The sequence below is a fragment of the Aedes aegypti genome, chromosome 3 (assembly GCF_002204515.2).
Source record: "Aedes aegypti strain LVP_AGWG chromosome 3, AaegL5.0 Primary Assembly, whole genome shotgun sequence".
In the NCBI taxonomy this organism is placed as follows: Eukaryota; Metazoa; Arthropoda; class Insecta; order Diptera; family Culicidae; genus Aedes; species Aedes aegypti.
The window spans coordinates 362,195,936-362,212,832 of NC_035109.1; the positions used below are offsets into that span (position 1 = coordinate 362,195,936).

Genomic DNA, 16,897 nt, shown 5'->3' on the forward strand with positions numbered 1-16,897 from the left:
GGACAAAAGGTCGCTGAAATTAAAATTTCAAACTCGGTTGATTTGGTTACTGGGAAGGTTTTTCCGTGCAGTACAGCGGGGTATCATTGATCAGCGGGGCGGTATTTATCGATTTGACTCTTCTCATTCTGATTTCAAATAAAAATGATTTTTTGCTTAATTTATGATCTCGTTCTAAAAGCCATTGGTAACCAAGTGTGTAGCTTGTTCTTACTGAATAAAAGAATTGATTTACACGTTTTTTGGTTTTATGGTGGTGATAGCTTTTAGACGGGGTTGGTGGTCTGATGGCTACCGCTTCTGCTTCATATGCAGAAGGTCATGGGTTCAATCCCAGGCCCGTCCCTTTCCTCGTACTTTGTAGTTGTATATCTCTCACTTGCTTCTATCTTCCATTCTAAATATACCACACTCAAACTATTCGTTCATAGCAAACGCTAGAAGCAGAGACGGACAAGAAACCGTTTCCCTAACGCTTCCTACTTCCACGCGCACGCCTTTCTTCCGCCTGATACATAGGCAGTCTGCTAACCACAAAAGCAAACCTCTCTGCCATGCCTTTCCCCCAATCCATACACTCCCGCATGAACTGACGTGGATGCAGTGGAATATACGGTCTACGTGGGAGTCAGTTCAATGCATCATCAATTCCTCCCCCTTCCCCTCATTGGTCTGCATTCTGACGTGGCAGGTGCCATTGTTGCCTAAAAATAGAAGATCACCAGCACTTATACACTGAGGATGCCTGTTAGTCCCAAGCAGTCATTCGGTTGGTTCCTTGTGTAAGTGCGGCTGATCTGGCGATACTGGAGTGCATCCACGGCAGTGGTGGAAAGAATCATGCCGTTTACGCAAAATGAACCAATATTAAGCAGGATCCACGCTCACACGCTCACGAACCAACAGCGACCGATTTGGTCACAGATTCTTGCATCGGAGAACCAGAACAAAACAAATGTAGAAAGATCACTGCTGCATGAGCAGAGTCTGCTCACAGCAGTGCTGGAAAAGTTCGCATCACGAAGCAGCTCACGAGTGTATACCAACGCATAACAAACATCACAGACTCGGGATCTGGCTAGGTGTGAGTAAGCCCGCACCCGTCTGCTCGGGAGAACATGTCAAAAGAAGTAGCAACAAGCTCGCGAGCATTTACTCGCGAGTAACCGAGCAAGGTGTGATTTATTATGGTTTTGACAGACAAATTAATTGTATAACCATCATATCGATAGTAAACTACTAGTTTGTAGTCAAAATCCCTTGAAAACCATAAATCTCGGAGGGTAAGCAGCTTTTTTCCCAAAAGCACAATATGACTCTGAGCAGCTCCGAACACGTTCGCGAATCACTTTTTGCTTCAGTTACTCGGGAATCGACAGATGCGAGTAAGCCAGCGCTCTGACGCTCGGGAGCGTTTGGTTTTGTTTTTGTTCCAGTTCAGATGAAGCGTTCGCCACTTTCCATCACTGGCTCACAGCCGTTCTTTTTTCCGTTCCTAGCTATTTATGTGAATAATTGGATGGATAATGATTATAATAGATAGATTACAAACTAATGTACGACAGTATTAAAAAAATTGACCGATATGTGGTGTTATTGTAGAAAATATCACAGGGAATCGGACGCGTGATTGCATGTCAAAATGAAATGATGCGATGCCCTTTACAGTAAATGTGTTCGGGCGATCGTGAGCAAAGAAAGCAAGAACGCAATCGCACAAAATGAACCACCGATGCGGTAGCATTTTTCTGGTGTGCATGAACAGACTCTGTTCACCGTTTTACAGCACTGATCAACGGGCGGCCAATCAAGCTCAAGCTCAAGCTCAAGCTTTATGGTGGTGATAGCTTTTACTTAAACAACGAGCTTCAGACTCGATTACCAATGGCTTTTGGAGAAAGATCATATTATGATATTATGATTCATAAGTTATGCGAGATTTGTAGAAAACTTTTTAATAAGGGAAAATTGTGTTTTTGACAGTTGTTCTCGTTATCATATTGTTCTTCTTCTTCTTCTTCTTCTTCTTCTTCTTCGCATTGATGTCCTCACTGGGGCAGAGCCCGCTTTTCAGCTTAGTGTTCTTATGAGCACTTCCACAGTTATTAACTGAGAGCTTTCTTTGCCAAAGCTGCCATTCTCGAATTCGTATATCGTGTGGCAAGTACGATGATACTTTATGCCCAGGGAAGTCAATGAGATTTCCATTACGAAAAGATCCTGGACCAACCGGGAATCGAACCCAGACACCTTCAGCATGGCTTTGCTTTGAAACCGCGGACTCTAATCACTCGGTTAAGGAAGGCCTCGTCGTTATGTATAGTTTATATTGGCCAAATCGCCGTAAGAAGCGGATTTGTGCAAAGAATATTAATGCAAATTTTGAATTTCATAGGTTCTAGAACGCACATTATGACGAAGAGAACAAACAGAGCTGCCGAAAATACAAGCAAATCGCCCTACATGAATGATGATTCTCAATTTCCTTGTGTGAAGATTATATAATCATGATTTTTGACGGAATGAGACAACATTTTGGATTACATTTGTCAAGTCTTAAGAATATTTATTCGCATGGTTATTAATACCATCAATAGACATGCTAGAAGGGCTGATAGCGATTGAGTGTCCAAAAATTAGAACAAAAAGAGACCAAAAAGAAAACATAAAGAGACCAATCTAGGGAAAATTTTAGGAATTTGTTTACATGAAAGTTCTTTGGGGAATTTTTTCACTGATTCTTTCAAAGATGTCTTCAGGTATGAACTCAAGATTTCCTTCAAGCAAACCTTCAAGAATCAAACACACAATTTTTGTAAGCTACCTCCAGAGATTCCCCCAAATAATATTCCAATAATATTTATAACATCGATTTATTTTTACATGTGCGCATCGTGTGGCAAGCCGAAGATATTATATGCCCTGGGAAGTCGAAAAACTTCCAACTTAAAAAGACCCTCGACCGGTGGGATTCGAACCCACTACCCTCGGCATGTTCTTACTGAAGCTGTACATGAACCGCTACCACTGTTTGGACCCCCCATTTCTTTAGGTTGAAATAGTCTCGAACTATGCAATTTGAAAATGCATTTAAGGCGAAGTAGGCCGTCACTGAAATTTGTACACGTCGTTGATGATTGGTGCTAATTCCTCTCACGATTTCGAATCAAAGAAAGTCAGTTGGTTTTGCACTGACACAGCTGAAAAAGTATCAGCATACTTTATGCATGTTAGCGCATACAGTGATATATTTTAAAGTCGATATAAACCATCATGACTGAGTTTTATCACTTTGAATTGCAAGCTGAAAAGTCATCATTGATGCCAAAAGGAATGACGGGCTACTTAGCCTTAAATTTAGGAATTGTTAAAAATTGATAACCAAGAGCTTTAAGAAAAAATAACAGAATATATAGGAATGTTCAAAAATACAAACCGAAAATCATAAATTCTAAACATGTGAATTCCCTCCCCTTGGTTATGCGACCTTGCCGCGATGGGAGGGCATAATCCATTAGCCCATAAGATGGAAACCAAAGGCGTAACCTGTAGTGGTGGTATCACATCTTGGCATTTTTGCTTAAAGTCGCGTCATAATTTATCTGGCATAGACGCACTAATATCTCGGATGTGATCCAACGGACGTTCTTCGTCGTTGATAGCATTGATGCCCATTTCAAATAATCAATCTATTCGAAGTGGACATTAATACTATTGGCGTCGATCAGTTCGCGTTTTGCTAAACAGAATGATCCGTAGCCACTCTTACTATTAGCTAGCTAGAAGCATCGTTTTCATATACGACGTAGGAAAAATTACTCTGAGAAAAATGACTAGTAGATTCACTGAGTAGAAATAAGTGGCGACAATCTTATTTTAATATGGGTATTACATTGCCGTTATAAGGAATATCTCTTTTGTAACAATGGTATAAAGAATCTAATTCCAGTTTCATTTTCGCAAAATTTACAAGCAGGCGTTGTGAAGCATTGCATTTGCCACCGAAAAGTGAATCTTGTAGGAGACCGTAATACATGATAAAACCTAAGGTATTAATGACTATGGAAAGTAAGACTGATCATTAGAGTAACACATGCTAGTTTCGAGAAATTGTTGAACAGACAAGGAAAGTAACTTATTTCTTTAAGGACATATTAACGTAATGACCAATAAATACAACAACAAGAATAACAGGGTGTCTACTCATTTACAGAAATAAAATTGCCTGATATTTCCAGGTTTTTTTCAGGTTTGAAAAATATATTCCAGGTTCTAGTAATTTAAGAAAAAAATTATTGACGATTTATTTATTTATTTATTTAAGGTTAGGTTTCGAGAAAATCTCCTTAATAAAGCCATAATAATAATAATAGGTTTCGATATCTTGAACAAAAATCTAAAGATAAATTTCAAAGTATTTTGCACTTCAATAAAAAAAATATCTCTTTGTTCTAAATGTGTAAGCAACATGAGAAAAAAATGGCTATTTTGTTTTAATTTCCCCAAAAACCAAGCGTGTCATCAAATGATCTGAAAGGCCTTTAATCATCAAAGTCAGATATAAGGTAAAAGCTCGAACTCAAGAATATAATTAGCCTTTCCCTTAAGGTGAAACATCTCGGAATCCAAAGATGGCTGGCACAATGGCCGACTTCTCCCCCTACTCACGTTTTCAAAGGCACAAAACTGGAGAAATAGTTGGCAAACGTTCCTGATCTTCTTATTTTAAGCTTTCTGCTAGTGCACAAAACCAAAATAAAAAGTGCACTGTTGTTGGATGCTTTCTTCGCGAGATATGTGCCTTAGAAGTTTTAGTGCAATCTTAGAAGTTGATTCTAAACTGTTTCACCTTAAAATGGAATTCAGATTTATGAGCATCAGCGTGGCACCCAGAAAATTTCTATGGAGGGCGATTTGTATTTTTGCATAAATGATATCTTGATGAAATCAGGGTTGGAAGTGATTGACCGTCTTCGAAATATCAACTTTAGAGACCTCTTAGCTGAATAAAAACAAACAAAAAGAAACTAACGGTAACCACGACATGAGAGATCGTTTCCTCATTTAAACAGACATATCTTTAAAAACATTTCTCTGATTTTTTTTTCAATTCCTCGTGACATTACGACAAATATAACTGCTTGTTTTGCTGTTCATTTCTTTCACATATTACTCCAAAACATCTCTTCCTCTTTCTTAATTCTTCCATGAATTTATTTTTAGATACCTTTATGAATTCATTCTGATTTTTAAGAAATCAGGAATTCCTTCAAAGCTTGATTCATTGTTCAAGAAAACTCTATGTTTTCAGAAATATATCCATTGTTTCTTCCATTGATTTACTTAGAACTATCTCCAACATTCTCGTTTAGAGCATCTCCAAGAGCTCAAAGTTCATTCAGGAATTCCTCCATTTTTATTTTTATTTCACAAGGAAGTCTTCAAAGAATTTTCCAATCATTTATAAAGGGATCGGTCAAGGAAATTTTTCAGATTTTTTGGAGAAAATTTTGGAAAAAAGTCTACCAGGAATTTCTAACGATAATTTTAGAGTAATTCTGATGTGACTTGTGTAAGTTCTAAGTATGCCATGATGAATTCCTATGATGATCTCTGAAACTCCTGGATTCTTGATGAAATTTTTTCTAGGTTTTTCCTAATAAATTTCTAAAGATTACTAAAAAAAAACATTCGTATTTCTGAATAATGTTTCACTACATTTCTGATAGAATCCCTGAAGAAATTTATATATGAATGATCGGAGCAATAACTGAAATAATTGACGTTGTATTAACTAGTGTGAGACCTTAAATGAAATTGTGAAAAAAACATGGACATTTGGAAATTATTTTTTTTTTTTGAAAAATTATTCGAGAAATGATGAATTGCAGTAATAATAATTTAATGAAATGCTGATTTTTGGAGAACTTCCTTAGAGTAATAGTAGTTGAATCCCAATAATCTGAATGATCCTAATGAAAATACCTAGCATAAAAGAAAATGCCGAAACGATTTTTTTTTCCAAAAACTTTGGAATAAACCTTCGTTTACAAACTCTTAAAGAATTTGTGGGAAATCTCCTAGAAGCAACAACAACAACAAAATATGTGGAAGATATCCTGGGATAATTGCTAGAATTTTTTCAAAGCAATGAAAATTACTGGATTCTAAAGAAATTACTGCAAGCATTCTTTGAGAAATCACTGATAGCATCCCTGGAGAAGTTCTTGAAACTATTCGAAAAAAAAATCTATGAAGAAACCACTAGAACTCTTGAAGCATTCATCGGGATCTGAGAAAAATATCATGAGTAACTTGTGCTATACTGCCGTGAATTGCAAGTCAGTCCCATCTGCATTTTCGTCAAAATTGAGTTGAGTTCAGTTTTCAACATCTCTTCCAATGCTCTTTCGGCTGCACTAATGAAATAATATGATTTGTTTGAAAAAAAAAATAGGAAAAAAAGCAAGTCAAATTGTCCCATAATGAAAAGTAACCGCATATCAGTCCCACTACAGACTTTCGCACCGTGAAACACAAAAATGTAACTTGTTTTGATCATTCTTTATATATTTCTCGAAAAGATATCGTAGTGAAAAGCAAGTTGTGAAAGTTTCATTAAGATTAAAACATGTTACAATCCTCTGGAATTTATTGAATATTCGTATGGAAAACGAGTTTGGAAACTTCACAGCCCATTTTCTCAATCTCTACTTTTTACAGATGGGACTGACTTGCGATTCACTGCAGTAAAGTCGCGTAATAGTCTCTGAAGGTTTTTCTGAGCCTCTAGAATTCCGCACCAGGAATCACTTCAAGCAGAATAAGGCAAACAATTAACTTTAAAAACCATTTTGACTCTCTAAATTAAAAATAAACTTGCATTAAAATAGTGACCAAGACTCTAAAATTTGACCTGCTTACCTGAGAAAAGTACTATTTTTCGAAACCTGTTGTGATTTTTGCTATTTTCCTACAAAGTTTATTATTTTTGTAGAATAGGCGAAAATATATTTATAAAAAAATAATATTCTCAACCATGTTCATATGCTCCTGAACGAGATCTAACTGGAACTGAGAACTGTACTTGCATTTACTAACTTGACAATCTTAAGTCCTATGGTTCTTCTATATTGGTTCAACATATTTTATGTTGAACAAATGAAAATGACTATTTAATTAGTATAAGGATTTTACAGCGGCGGAGCCGAATTTTTTTCGATCAGATTTTTGACACAAAAGAGGACATATTCCACCATGTTCTTCTAATTCAAAATAATTTCCCTGATTGTGGCCGAAATTCCCTGAAAATTCCAGGTTTTTTCCAGGTTGAAAAAAAATCCCTGATATTTCCAGGTTTTCCAGGTTTTTCCAGGTAGTAGACACCCTGAATAACGAAATAGAACACTATGACTAAACAGCCTAATTTTGTTAAGACTTGACGACAATGAGACTTACGTAAAAGACAGATGTAATCACAATCACATTTCTAAAAAGGACACTTAAATAACAAACTTTTTAGAATCATTTCGACTAGACAGTATAGGAATGACACTACTATTTCAAAAAAATTCTGATGGAGTTGCTGATTTTCACAATGCTTTCTTTTGTCAGAAGCAAGGGAATATCGGTATTTTTCAAAAAACTACCACGTCACAATACTAATAAAAAAAACAGTGTTCATGTGGGCACCATAGCCTAATCCGTCTGAGTATTGGTCCTGGTAGAGGGGAAACTTGGCGAAAGCCAGACCGAGGGTTCAGCCTTAACAAATAAGGCTGTCAAGCAGCTCCAACTAAATACTATACAAAAAAATCTAAACTTGTGAATTGATTATTGAAAAAATGAATGCCTACATCAATTTATGATTAAAAAATTTGATTGTACATAAAAATATTGATATTAGAGTGTAAAATGGTCTTCAATTCAGTCCAGAGGTGAAAAACGTATAAATCAAGTTTTTAAAACAATGCAAAGGAATTTTTACATTATGAAATCCGCCATTCAGAGACCACCTACAAATACAAATTCCCAGTGATGAAATTGTTGCGTCCTTCTTTCCATTGAGCAGTCAATACAAAAAAACGGCTGTAACATGCAAATCCGTTCCAACCGATAACATTCTCCTTGCGATAACCTTCCCTTCCCACCCGAAGCCCTGTGGAAATGACGAAATTTGGGAAAGAGACCGACAGAGTGCAAAAGCACAATTCAAAAGTGCATCCACCACAGCAGCGCATTGTACAGCTGGGTACAAACAAAACACTCAAAGTTGAATGGAATTTGAAAACTGCTCGTTGGTCGCTGACCAAAGCGGAGCAGTTGTAGCCTTCAACCTTTCTCTCCGCATGACCCTTGCCTTGCGAACCGCGCCACCAAGTAGCTCAACATTTTTTGGGTTGGTTTGTCATTGAGGTCGACCTTCCTATAGCGCCTTTCGAAGCATCGAAAAGGTCGAATAGTTTAAGGGTGAAACTGAAAGGGTGCAAGAGCACTTTCCATGGAAATCATAGGGTACTTACAATTTATATGTCCTTCGTCGAATCTTCGCCATCAGTTTCTGCTTGTACGATTTGTAGCTAACTTTGCGAGGCTTTTTCTTCATCCGCGCCGCCACATCTTCATCACTTTCATCTTCGACACTAATTTGCCCCATTGAAACCGCTGCTTTGGGGTTCTTCTTTTCGCCATGCTTCCCCCCTTCTAGAGCAACCACTTCCGCCACCTCATCATCATCATCATCTGCATCTTCTTCCGGTTCATCTTCGTCGTAATCGTAGATTTCCTCTTCTTCCAAGTAATCACTTCTTTTTCGCTTGCTATTGGCACTATCACTCGCGACACCCTTCGGCACTACCACACTTGGCTGTTCATCATCTTCACTGTAATCGTCCTCATCGGAGCTCACGTCCATCTTGTCCTCCTCGTTGTCAGACTCCGGATCTTCCAAGGCATCCATCGCACCCTGAATCACTCGACTCACGTCCTGATCGTCACTTTCTGGATCGTCGTAGTAATCATCTTCATCGTCCTCTTCGAAATCGTCCTCCTCGTCGTCATATTCATCTCGGACAGCCGCAGCAGTTCCGGTCTCTTCGTCATCATCTTCATCGTCGTCGTCATCGTCCAGATCGACGGTTACGATTTCCGGACTTTTGATGGGCAGCCGTTTGACCGCGGAAGGCCCAGGACGTACTTTGGCAGCTGGATTGGGTACCATTTTGACCGGGGATTTTTCCGGCGAGTCTTCAATCTCGAACGATTCCGTAACATGTAAGGTGATCAGATTTTCGGAGGAACACGATTGCAGAGCGGTGAAGGACGGTGCCGATGACGCTTCGGAGGGAACTTCTTTCGATGGAGCTTCCTTGATGGATTTGGAAGTTTGCTGGAAAAGTAGAAAAAACATTCGTAAGTGTCTTATAGATCCTGATTCTAATCTAGAGTACTTTTCTCAAAGAATCTTGGGTAATATTTTAACAAAATTCTAAGAAATATTCTTACTCAACATAAATCAGGATTCTTAAGAGCAATATTTACAACACGTATCTTCAAAAAATCAGCTAAGAATTTTCCTGAAGATACCCCTAGAAATTAGTCCCAAGATTCCTCCGGAAGTTCTTCAAGGAAGTGTTCTTTTCCTTCTTTGTTTCTGGCCTTACGTTCCAACTAAGACAGAACCTGCTTCTTAGTTTAGTGTCCTTATGAGCACTTCCATAGTTAGTAATTAAGAGCTTTATTTGTCAAATAACAATTTTCGCGTGAGCCTATCGTGCGGCCAGCACGAAGATACTCTATGCCATGGGATATAGAGAAAACTTCCAACCCGAAACAATTCTCGACTGGTGGAATTAGAATCATCGACGCTCAGCTTGGTCTTACTTGATAGCTGCGTGTTGGCCGCTACGGCTTTCAGGAAGTCTTCAAAAAATGTATCCAGTGTTTTTTCTTAGGATTACCTGCAAGATTGTTATATATTTCACGATCTTCCTTAGGATTGTCATTAGAATTTTTAAGTTTTCTTCAAGATTTCAACCACGAATATCCCTTAGCTTGCAGCTATTTCACAAGGGTTTATTCACAAATATCATAACGCCAAAAATGTACATTTTCGACGCCCACCCTTCCTTTCGTAACGCATTTTGTATGAATATTTTTCAAATTACCGTTTTGATTCATATTACGGACAGCTTCAAATTCCGGACACTCTACTTTGTATGGGAAACATTTCACACGAAATGTTTCAGTTTTTGCCGTTCAAAAGTTCTCAATTTCGAGACTCTTTTTAGTAATCTTTTCCATAAATATCTTCAAAAATTTATAATGCCCAACTACCTTGGATGTCTATTAAGTGGTTTGACGATTTCAGTTGATGATTTGACTGTTCCATCAATGATTATCATGAGCTGTCCGGAATTCGATTCAAAGTGTCCGGAATATGAGGCAAAAGTGAGAAAGCGTCCGGAATAAGAATCATGCAGAGGCCACACATTTTGATTTATTTAAAATTATTCAAGTTGCCGAAGCGTATTCTTTACCCACCATTCGAAAGATAAGGGCTTCCTACGCTCGAGAACGCTAAGGTATCATACATAATGATTTATTTTGTATGCTCTATGCTGGGTTATACTTCACTGAGTCCTTAAGTGTCCGTAATATGAATCAAAACGGTATTTATTTTAAATTTCTGCTTTTTTCCCGTTTTTTCGGGTCTGGGTCATTTGGCATAAAGCCATTTGGCATAAGGTCATTTGGCATAATGTTGTCAGTAATAGTAGGCGTGCAGAACTAGAATGTAAGAACATTAAACATAGTATGCATTGAATTATGTAAAATAAAAATTTTTCATTCCACTCTAAAATGTCAACCAAACTAGAAGTTATTTTCTACGGCTCTTTCTAAAAGGTTATGGGCCTTGTGAAGAATTGAAGAAAACTTTAACCATGTCCAGAAGTCAAGCAGGAAGAAGCGGAGTCGGAGATCTAGGCGCAAACCCAAATCCCGTTCAAATTTCGTTGACGCTGCCGTCCATAGAACGTCTGTCCGGCCGTGAGAACTGGGCAACATGGAAATTCGCAGTTGAAACATTTTTGGAACTCGAAGATCTTTGGAAAGCCGTGAAACCGATAGCGAATCCTGACGGAACATTTCCGGATGTGGACGCACGAAAGGACAAGAAGGCTCGTGCTAAAATATTCCTGTCACTCGACCCCGTTAATTACGTGCACGTGAAGGACGCGAAGACTGCTCGAGAAACTTGGGCGAAGCTTGAGGCAGCTTTTGAGGACACCGGTCTAACCCGGCGTGTAGGCCTGCTCAGGAAGCTCATTTCAACGACGTTGGACTCGTGCAATTCCGTTGACACGTACGTTACCCAGATTGTTTCCACCGCTCATCAGCTGCGAGGTGTTGGTTTCGAAATCTCTGAAGAATGGGTAGGAACTTTGCTGTTAGCAGGACTGCCGGAGAAGTATAAGCCTATGATTATGGCACTTGAGAGCTCCGGAACCGCGATCACCGGCGACAGCATAAAAACCAAATTACTCCAGGAAGTGCAGACGACGACTGACAAGACAGCGTTCGTTGGACGACGGGGCCCACCGGCGAGAAAGCAGCAAAGCGCAACCGACAGGCCCGCTGAGCAACCAAAAGGTCCCAGGTGCATGCGCTGCCGGAAGTTTGGCCACATCGCTAAAGATTGCAAGGTAAACCGAGGATCAGCGTTCAATACCGTTTTATCGACAAACCACAGTGTCGATTCCGAAGCGTGGTATTTCGATTCAGGAGCATCGGATCATTTCACCAATAACAGCAACCTTCTGGTGAACCCGAGGACAGCAAGCGGTACGGTAATGGCAGCAGATAAAGTGGCGATGAACATCGTTGCGACTGGTCTGGTAAAACTGAAAGCGAAGTGCAGTCCCGAGTGCCCACCGATAGAAGTGAACAACGTGAAACTCATCCCCTCGATGTCCAATAATCTCCTCTCGGTAAGCCAAATCGTTCGCCGTGGTCACGTGGTGCAATTTTCTACTGGCGGTGTGAAGGTGATCGATCCGTCAGGTACCGTCATAGCAACGGGATGCCATGATACGGAGAAAGGCCTGTTTCGATTCGAGGAGAAAACGACAACAGCGTCATCGTTAACATGCACGACGAGCAGTATGGAATTGTGGCATAGAAGAATGGGACATCTGAGCAACAATCCGCGCGCGTATGGAACAAAAAGGTGGACTCCGTCTTCAAGGCGATGGGATTCGTACAATCGAAATCCGACCCGTGTTTGTACATACGCAGAGAAGGAGGATCATTCACGTACATTCTCATCTACGTGGATGACATGATTGTTGTTACCGAAACTGAGGAGGAGTTCCAATCAATTTTGGACCATCTTGAAAAGCATTTCGCTATGACAAACCTAGGCGACGTCAGTCATTTCCTAGGAATGCAAGTGGAACGTGGTCGTGACGGGTTCAAGCTCAACCAGCAGGCGTATATCCAAAAGCTGCTCAAGAGGTTCAGTCTAGAAAACGCCAAGCCAGCAAAGGTTCCGCTTGATCCTGGATACCTACAACTGAAGGAGGAGGAGTATGCCCAGCTTCCGAATAACAGCCAATATTTGAGCTTGATTGGAGGTTTACTCTATGTCGCATTACACACTCGTCCGGATATCGCAGTAAGTACCACGATCTTGGCGCAAAAGTCCAGTTGTCCAATTCAGCAAGACTGGAATGAAGCGAAGCGAGTGCTGAGGTATTTGCGAGCAACCAGCCACTTTAAGTTGACTCTCGGATCCTCGAACACCGGTCTGGCGATGTATGCTGATGCAGACTGGGCAGGTGATCAGCGAGACCGGAAATCCAAGTCCGGACATTTAATCTTGTTCGGAGGAGGCGTAATCCACTGGAGTTCCTGGAAACAGTCATGTGTGGCTCTTAGCTCAACCGAAGCAGAACTGGTAGCTCTAGCAGAGGGTTGCCAGGAACTCATATGGATGAAGCGACTATTGGAAGAAATCGGAGAGCAATCTACTGAAGCCATCACCGTATATGAAGACAATCAGAGCTGCATAAAGTTGGTTGAGAGTTACCGCTTGGAACGCAAGACGAAGCACATTTTTTTTTTTTTTTTTTTTTTTTTTTTTTTTTTTTTTTTTTTTTTTTTTTTTTTTTTTTTTTTTTTTTTGTATGGTATTCAGTTGGAGCTGCCTGACAGCTTAACTTGTCAAGGCTGAACCCTCGGTCTGGCTTTTGCCAAGTTTCCCCTCTACCAGGACCAATACTCAGACGGACTAGGCAATGGCGCCCACATGAACACTGTTTTTTATTAGTATTGTGACGTGGTAGTTTTTGAAAAGTACCCATATTCCCTTGCTTCTGAGAAAAGGAAGCATTATGAAAATCAGCAGCTCCATTAGAATTTGTTTGTAATAGTAGTGCATTACTAATACTGTCTAGTCGAAATGGTTTTGAATAATTTGTCATTCAAGTGCTATTCTGATTACTATTGTCTTTTACGTAAGATTAGAGTCTTAAATGTCAAGTGTCGTCAAGTCTTAACAAAATTAGGCTGTTTAGTAGTAGTTCTAGTTAATTTCATTTTTTGTTGTTAAAAGTATTTATTGATCATTACGTTCATATATCCTTAAAGAAAAAAGTCGCTTTCCTTGTCTGTTCAACAATTTTTCGAAACTAGCAAGTGTACCCCAATGATCGATCTCAGCGTTTTACTTTCCATAGTCATTTTATAGTGAATATTGAAGAGTAAAGTTACCTTAGGCTTTTATTACAGTCTCCTACAAGATTCACTTTTCGGTGGCAAATGCAATGCTTCACAACACCTACTTTCTACTTGTTAATTTTGCGAAAATGAAGCTGGAATTAGATTATTTATACCGCTGTTACAAAAGAGGTATTTCTTATTATGGCAATGTAAAAACCATATAAAAATAAGATTGTCGCCACTTATTTCTACTCAGTGAATCTACTAGTCATTTTCCTAAGAGTTCCTAAGTATTCCCTACGTCGTATATGATAACGATGTATCTAGCTAGCTAATAGTAAGAGTGGCTACGGATCATTCTGGTTAGCAAAAGGCAAACTGAACGTCACCAATAGTATTAATGTCCACTTCGAATAGATTAATTATTTGAAATGGGCATCAATTCTATCAATGACGCAGAATGTCCGTTGGATCACATCCGAGATATTATTGCGTCTATGCCATATGAATTATGACGCGGCTTTAAGCAAAAAATGCCAAAATGTGATACCACCACTACAGGTTACGCCTTTGGTTTCCATCATATGGGCTAATGGATTATGCCCTCCCATCGCGGCAAGGTCGCATAACCAAGGGGAGGGACGCAAGACGAAGCACATTGAAACAAAATTCTTTTTTGTCCGGGATCTTCACCAACAGCAACAAATCAATTTGCAGTACTGTCCGTCTGAGGAGATGCTTGCCGACTTATTGACCAAACCACTACACCGTGTTCGTTTGGAGAATCTGCGAAAGCAATTAGGAGTCAATCCAGATCCGCACGAGGAGTGTTGTCAGTGGCGTGCAGAACTAGAATGTAAGAACATTAAACATAGTATGCATTGAATTATGTAAAATAAAAATTTTTCATTCCACTCTAAAACGTCAACCAAACTAGAAGTTATTTTCTACGGCTCTTTCTAAAACATAACGCCATTTGGCATAAAGGACATTTGGCATAACAGCCATTTGGCATAATTTTGAACAATGTGAAAATAAAGGATCATTTGGCATAACGGACATTTGGCATAATATCAAGCCATGTGTAAAGTAGGAATCAATTGGCACAATATCAAACCATATGTGAAGCAAAGGTTATTTGGCATATCGGACATTTGGTATAATATCAAATTATCTGAAAAGTAAGGGTTATTTGGTATAAGGTACCGCGGGGCAAGTGGGTAAATGGGGTAAGTGAAAACAATTGATATATTTTACTGAATATGTGAATTAACGCTTTAAACTCATGCGTAAACCTTCGAGGCCATTGAGAAAATTACGATAGGTAAGAGATTTCTGAGATTTTTCAGCCATTATTGCATAATAGAGCGAAAAATTGTTAACCTGTCAACTGTTACTCCGTAACAAATTGGCGGCGTACAATCTTATTTTAATATTTTCAGTGGAAAAAAGTTGCGGAAAATAATTTCCTGTACCACTTCTTAGTTGTCTCTATGACAGTTTCAAACTGCAATAAAAAAAGTTTTAGAATTAATTTGACGTAGACCTAAAAATAGCTAAATTTAAACACCGTCAATTTTCTTATCAGGTGGGGCAAGTGAAAAGTTTATCATTAGAGATTGAATTTGTGTTTTCTCTTTAAGTAGCCATAAGTAAACATGGTTCGCAATTATCATAGAAAAACATAACGTGCTGATAATTCAAGAATCACTATACTCAAGCGTTAAAAGCTATTAGAAATCATGGAACTTCTCTAAAAGATGTTGCCAAACATTACAATATTAATATGTCTATTTCGGGCAACCAATTGAAAGGAAGACGTTGACTGAAATGTTGCAATATTAGAGAACACACGGAAATCTCGTGGAATGTCTATGTAAAGCTAGTTCAAAACATAAAAATGGGGTGTAGGTCTTTCCACATAAAAAAGATTCTAAATACGTTATTGAAGGATTGCGTTTGATTTCTCCCGAAGAGTTATCCGACTTTCTCAAAAACAAATAACGAGTGGTGGAAATTCTACAGAGCAGAAATGCAACTGCTGTCCTATAATGTAAGAACTAACATTGGAAATGTTGCAGTTATAATGTTGTCGAATCATTTCAACTAACATAACTGAAGACAAGAAAATTAAAGTGAAAAGAATAACATTTTCTTTGTTTACATGTTACTTATATTATTGTTCATTGAGAAGTCTTAACATTTGTTAAAGCTAATAGAAATCGTGAATATAACTGTTTGTTTTCGAATTTATTGTTCAAAACGGTAAACTTTTCACTTGCCCCACTTTTGGGGCGAGTGAAAAGTAAGGAGACATTTTTCAAAAACATTTTCTGTATTTTTTCTTCAATTTTTCATAAAAATCAATTTCAGCATGCTGCTCTTATTTGGTGGGAGTCAAGCTAAAAAATATACACGACCTCATTTGTTTCAATTTAAAGTTTCTGGAATTTGAAGAATCTCAACTATGCGAATTTCATTACCCACTTGCCCCACGGTACCTTAATAATGCAAAAACTCCTTTTTTCACATAGCACTGTTGTAATATTACGCAAGAGAATAAGTCATGTTAAAAAGAAGGGCAAATTCCTACATAAAAAATAACACGTCGAATCGCTATAGCAATAACCCTAAAAAGAATACCTTATGTTTGAAAGAAGGGTAAATCTCTAGATAAATATCATGACTAAACAGGATAACAGAAGATGAACTAGGGCGTCAATCAGTGACGCAATATTTCTTAATTTCAAATTAAAAATTGAAAACAAGGTCATGACTTTGAAAAACAGACGAAAAAAATGCAGCAACATTGCTGCTACAATTATCTTTTAAATAACATTTCGTATTTTTCAACGAACCCGATCAACCAGTGCACACTGGTCCAGGAAGCTAATTTGGGCGGACATGCGGTTTTCGTCTCGATTTATTGATTTTAGAGCCATAGTTGCTTCTGATAATATGTTCAATGCCGAATGCCGTTTGGCCGAAAGGGTCATTTGCCCGAACGCCTTTTGGTCGAATGCCGTTCGGCCGAAATTGAAAACAAAAGTGAACTGTTGTTAGCATGGATTTATAATGAATTTCAAAGAACTTATTCAGCTTACACATGAAGAAGGTTACACCATCATAGATATACACATAATTAGCTTTTTAGTAGTAGTTCATGAAACAGTTC

The 16,897-nt window shown here is 38.6% G+C and overlaps 1 protein-coding gene across 5 annotated transcripts in view; it reads right to left on the reverse strand.

Annotated features, from left to right (window-relative positions):
- Positions 1-16,897, reverse strand: part of LOC5566900 (probable serine/threonine-protein kinase kinX) — a 177,483-nt gene that overhangs the window by 156,155 nt on the left and 4,431 nt on the right. For all 5 annotated transcript variants that reach the window (XM_021852977.1, XM_021852976.1, XM_021852973.1 and 2 more), the window contains exon 3: positions 8,523-9,388. In XM_021852977.1, coding sequence (XP_021708669.1) covers positions 8,523-9,388 — 866 coding nt within the window. The remainder of the gene's footprint in view (positions 1-8,522; positions 9,389-16,897) is intronic.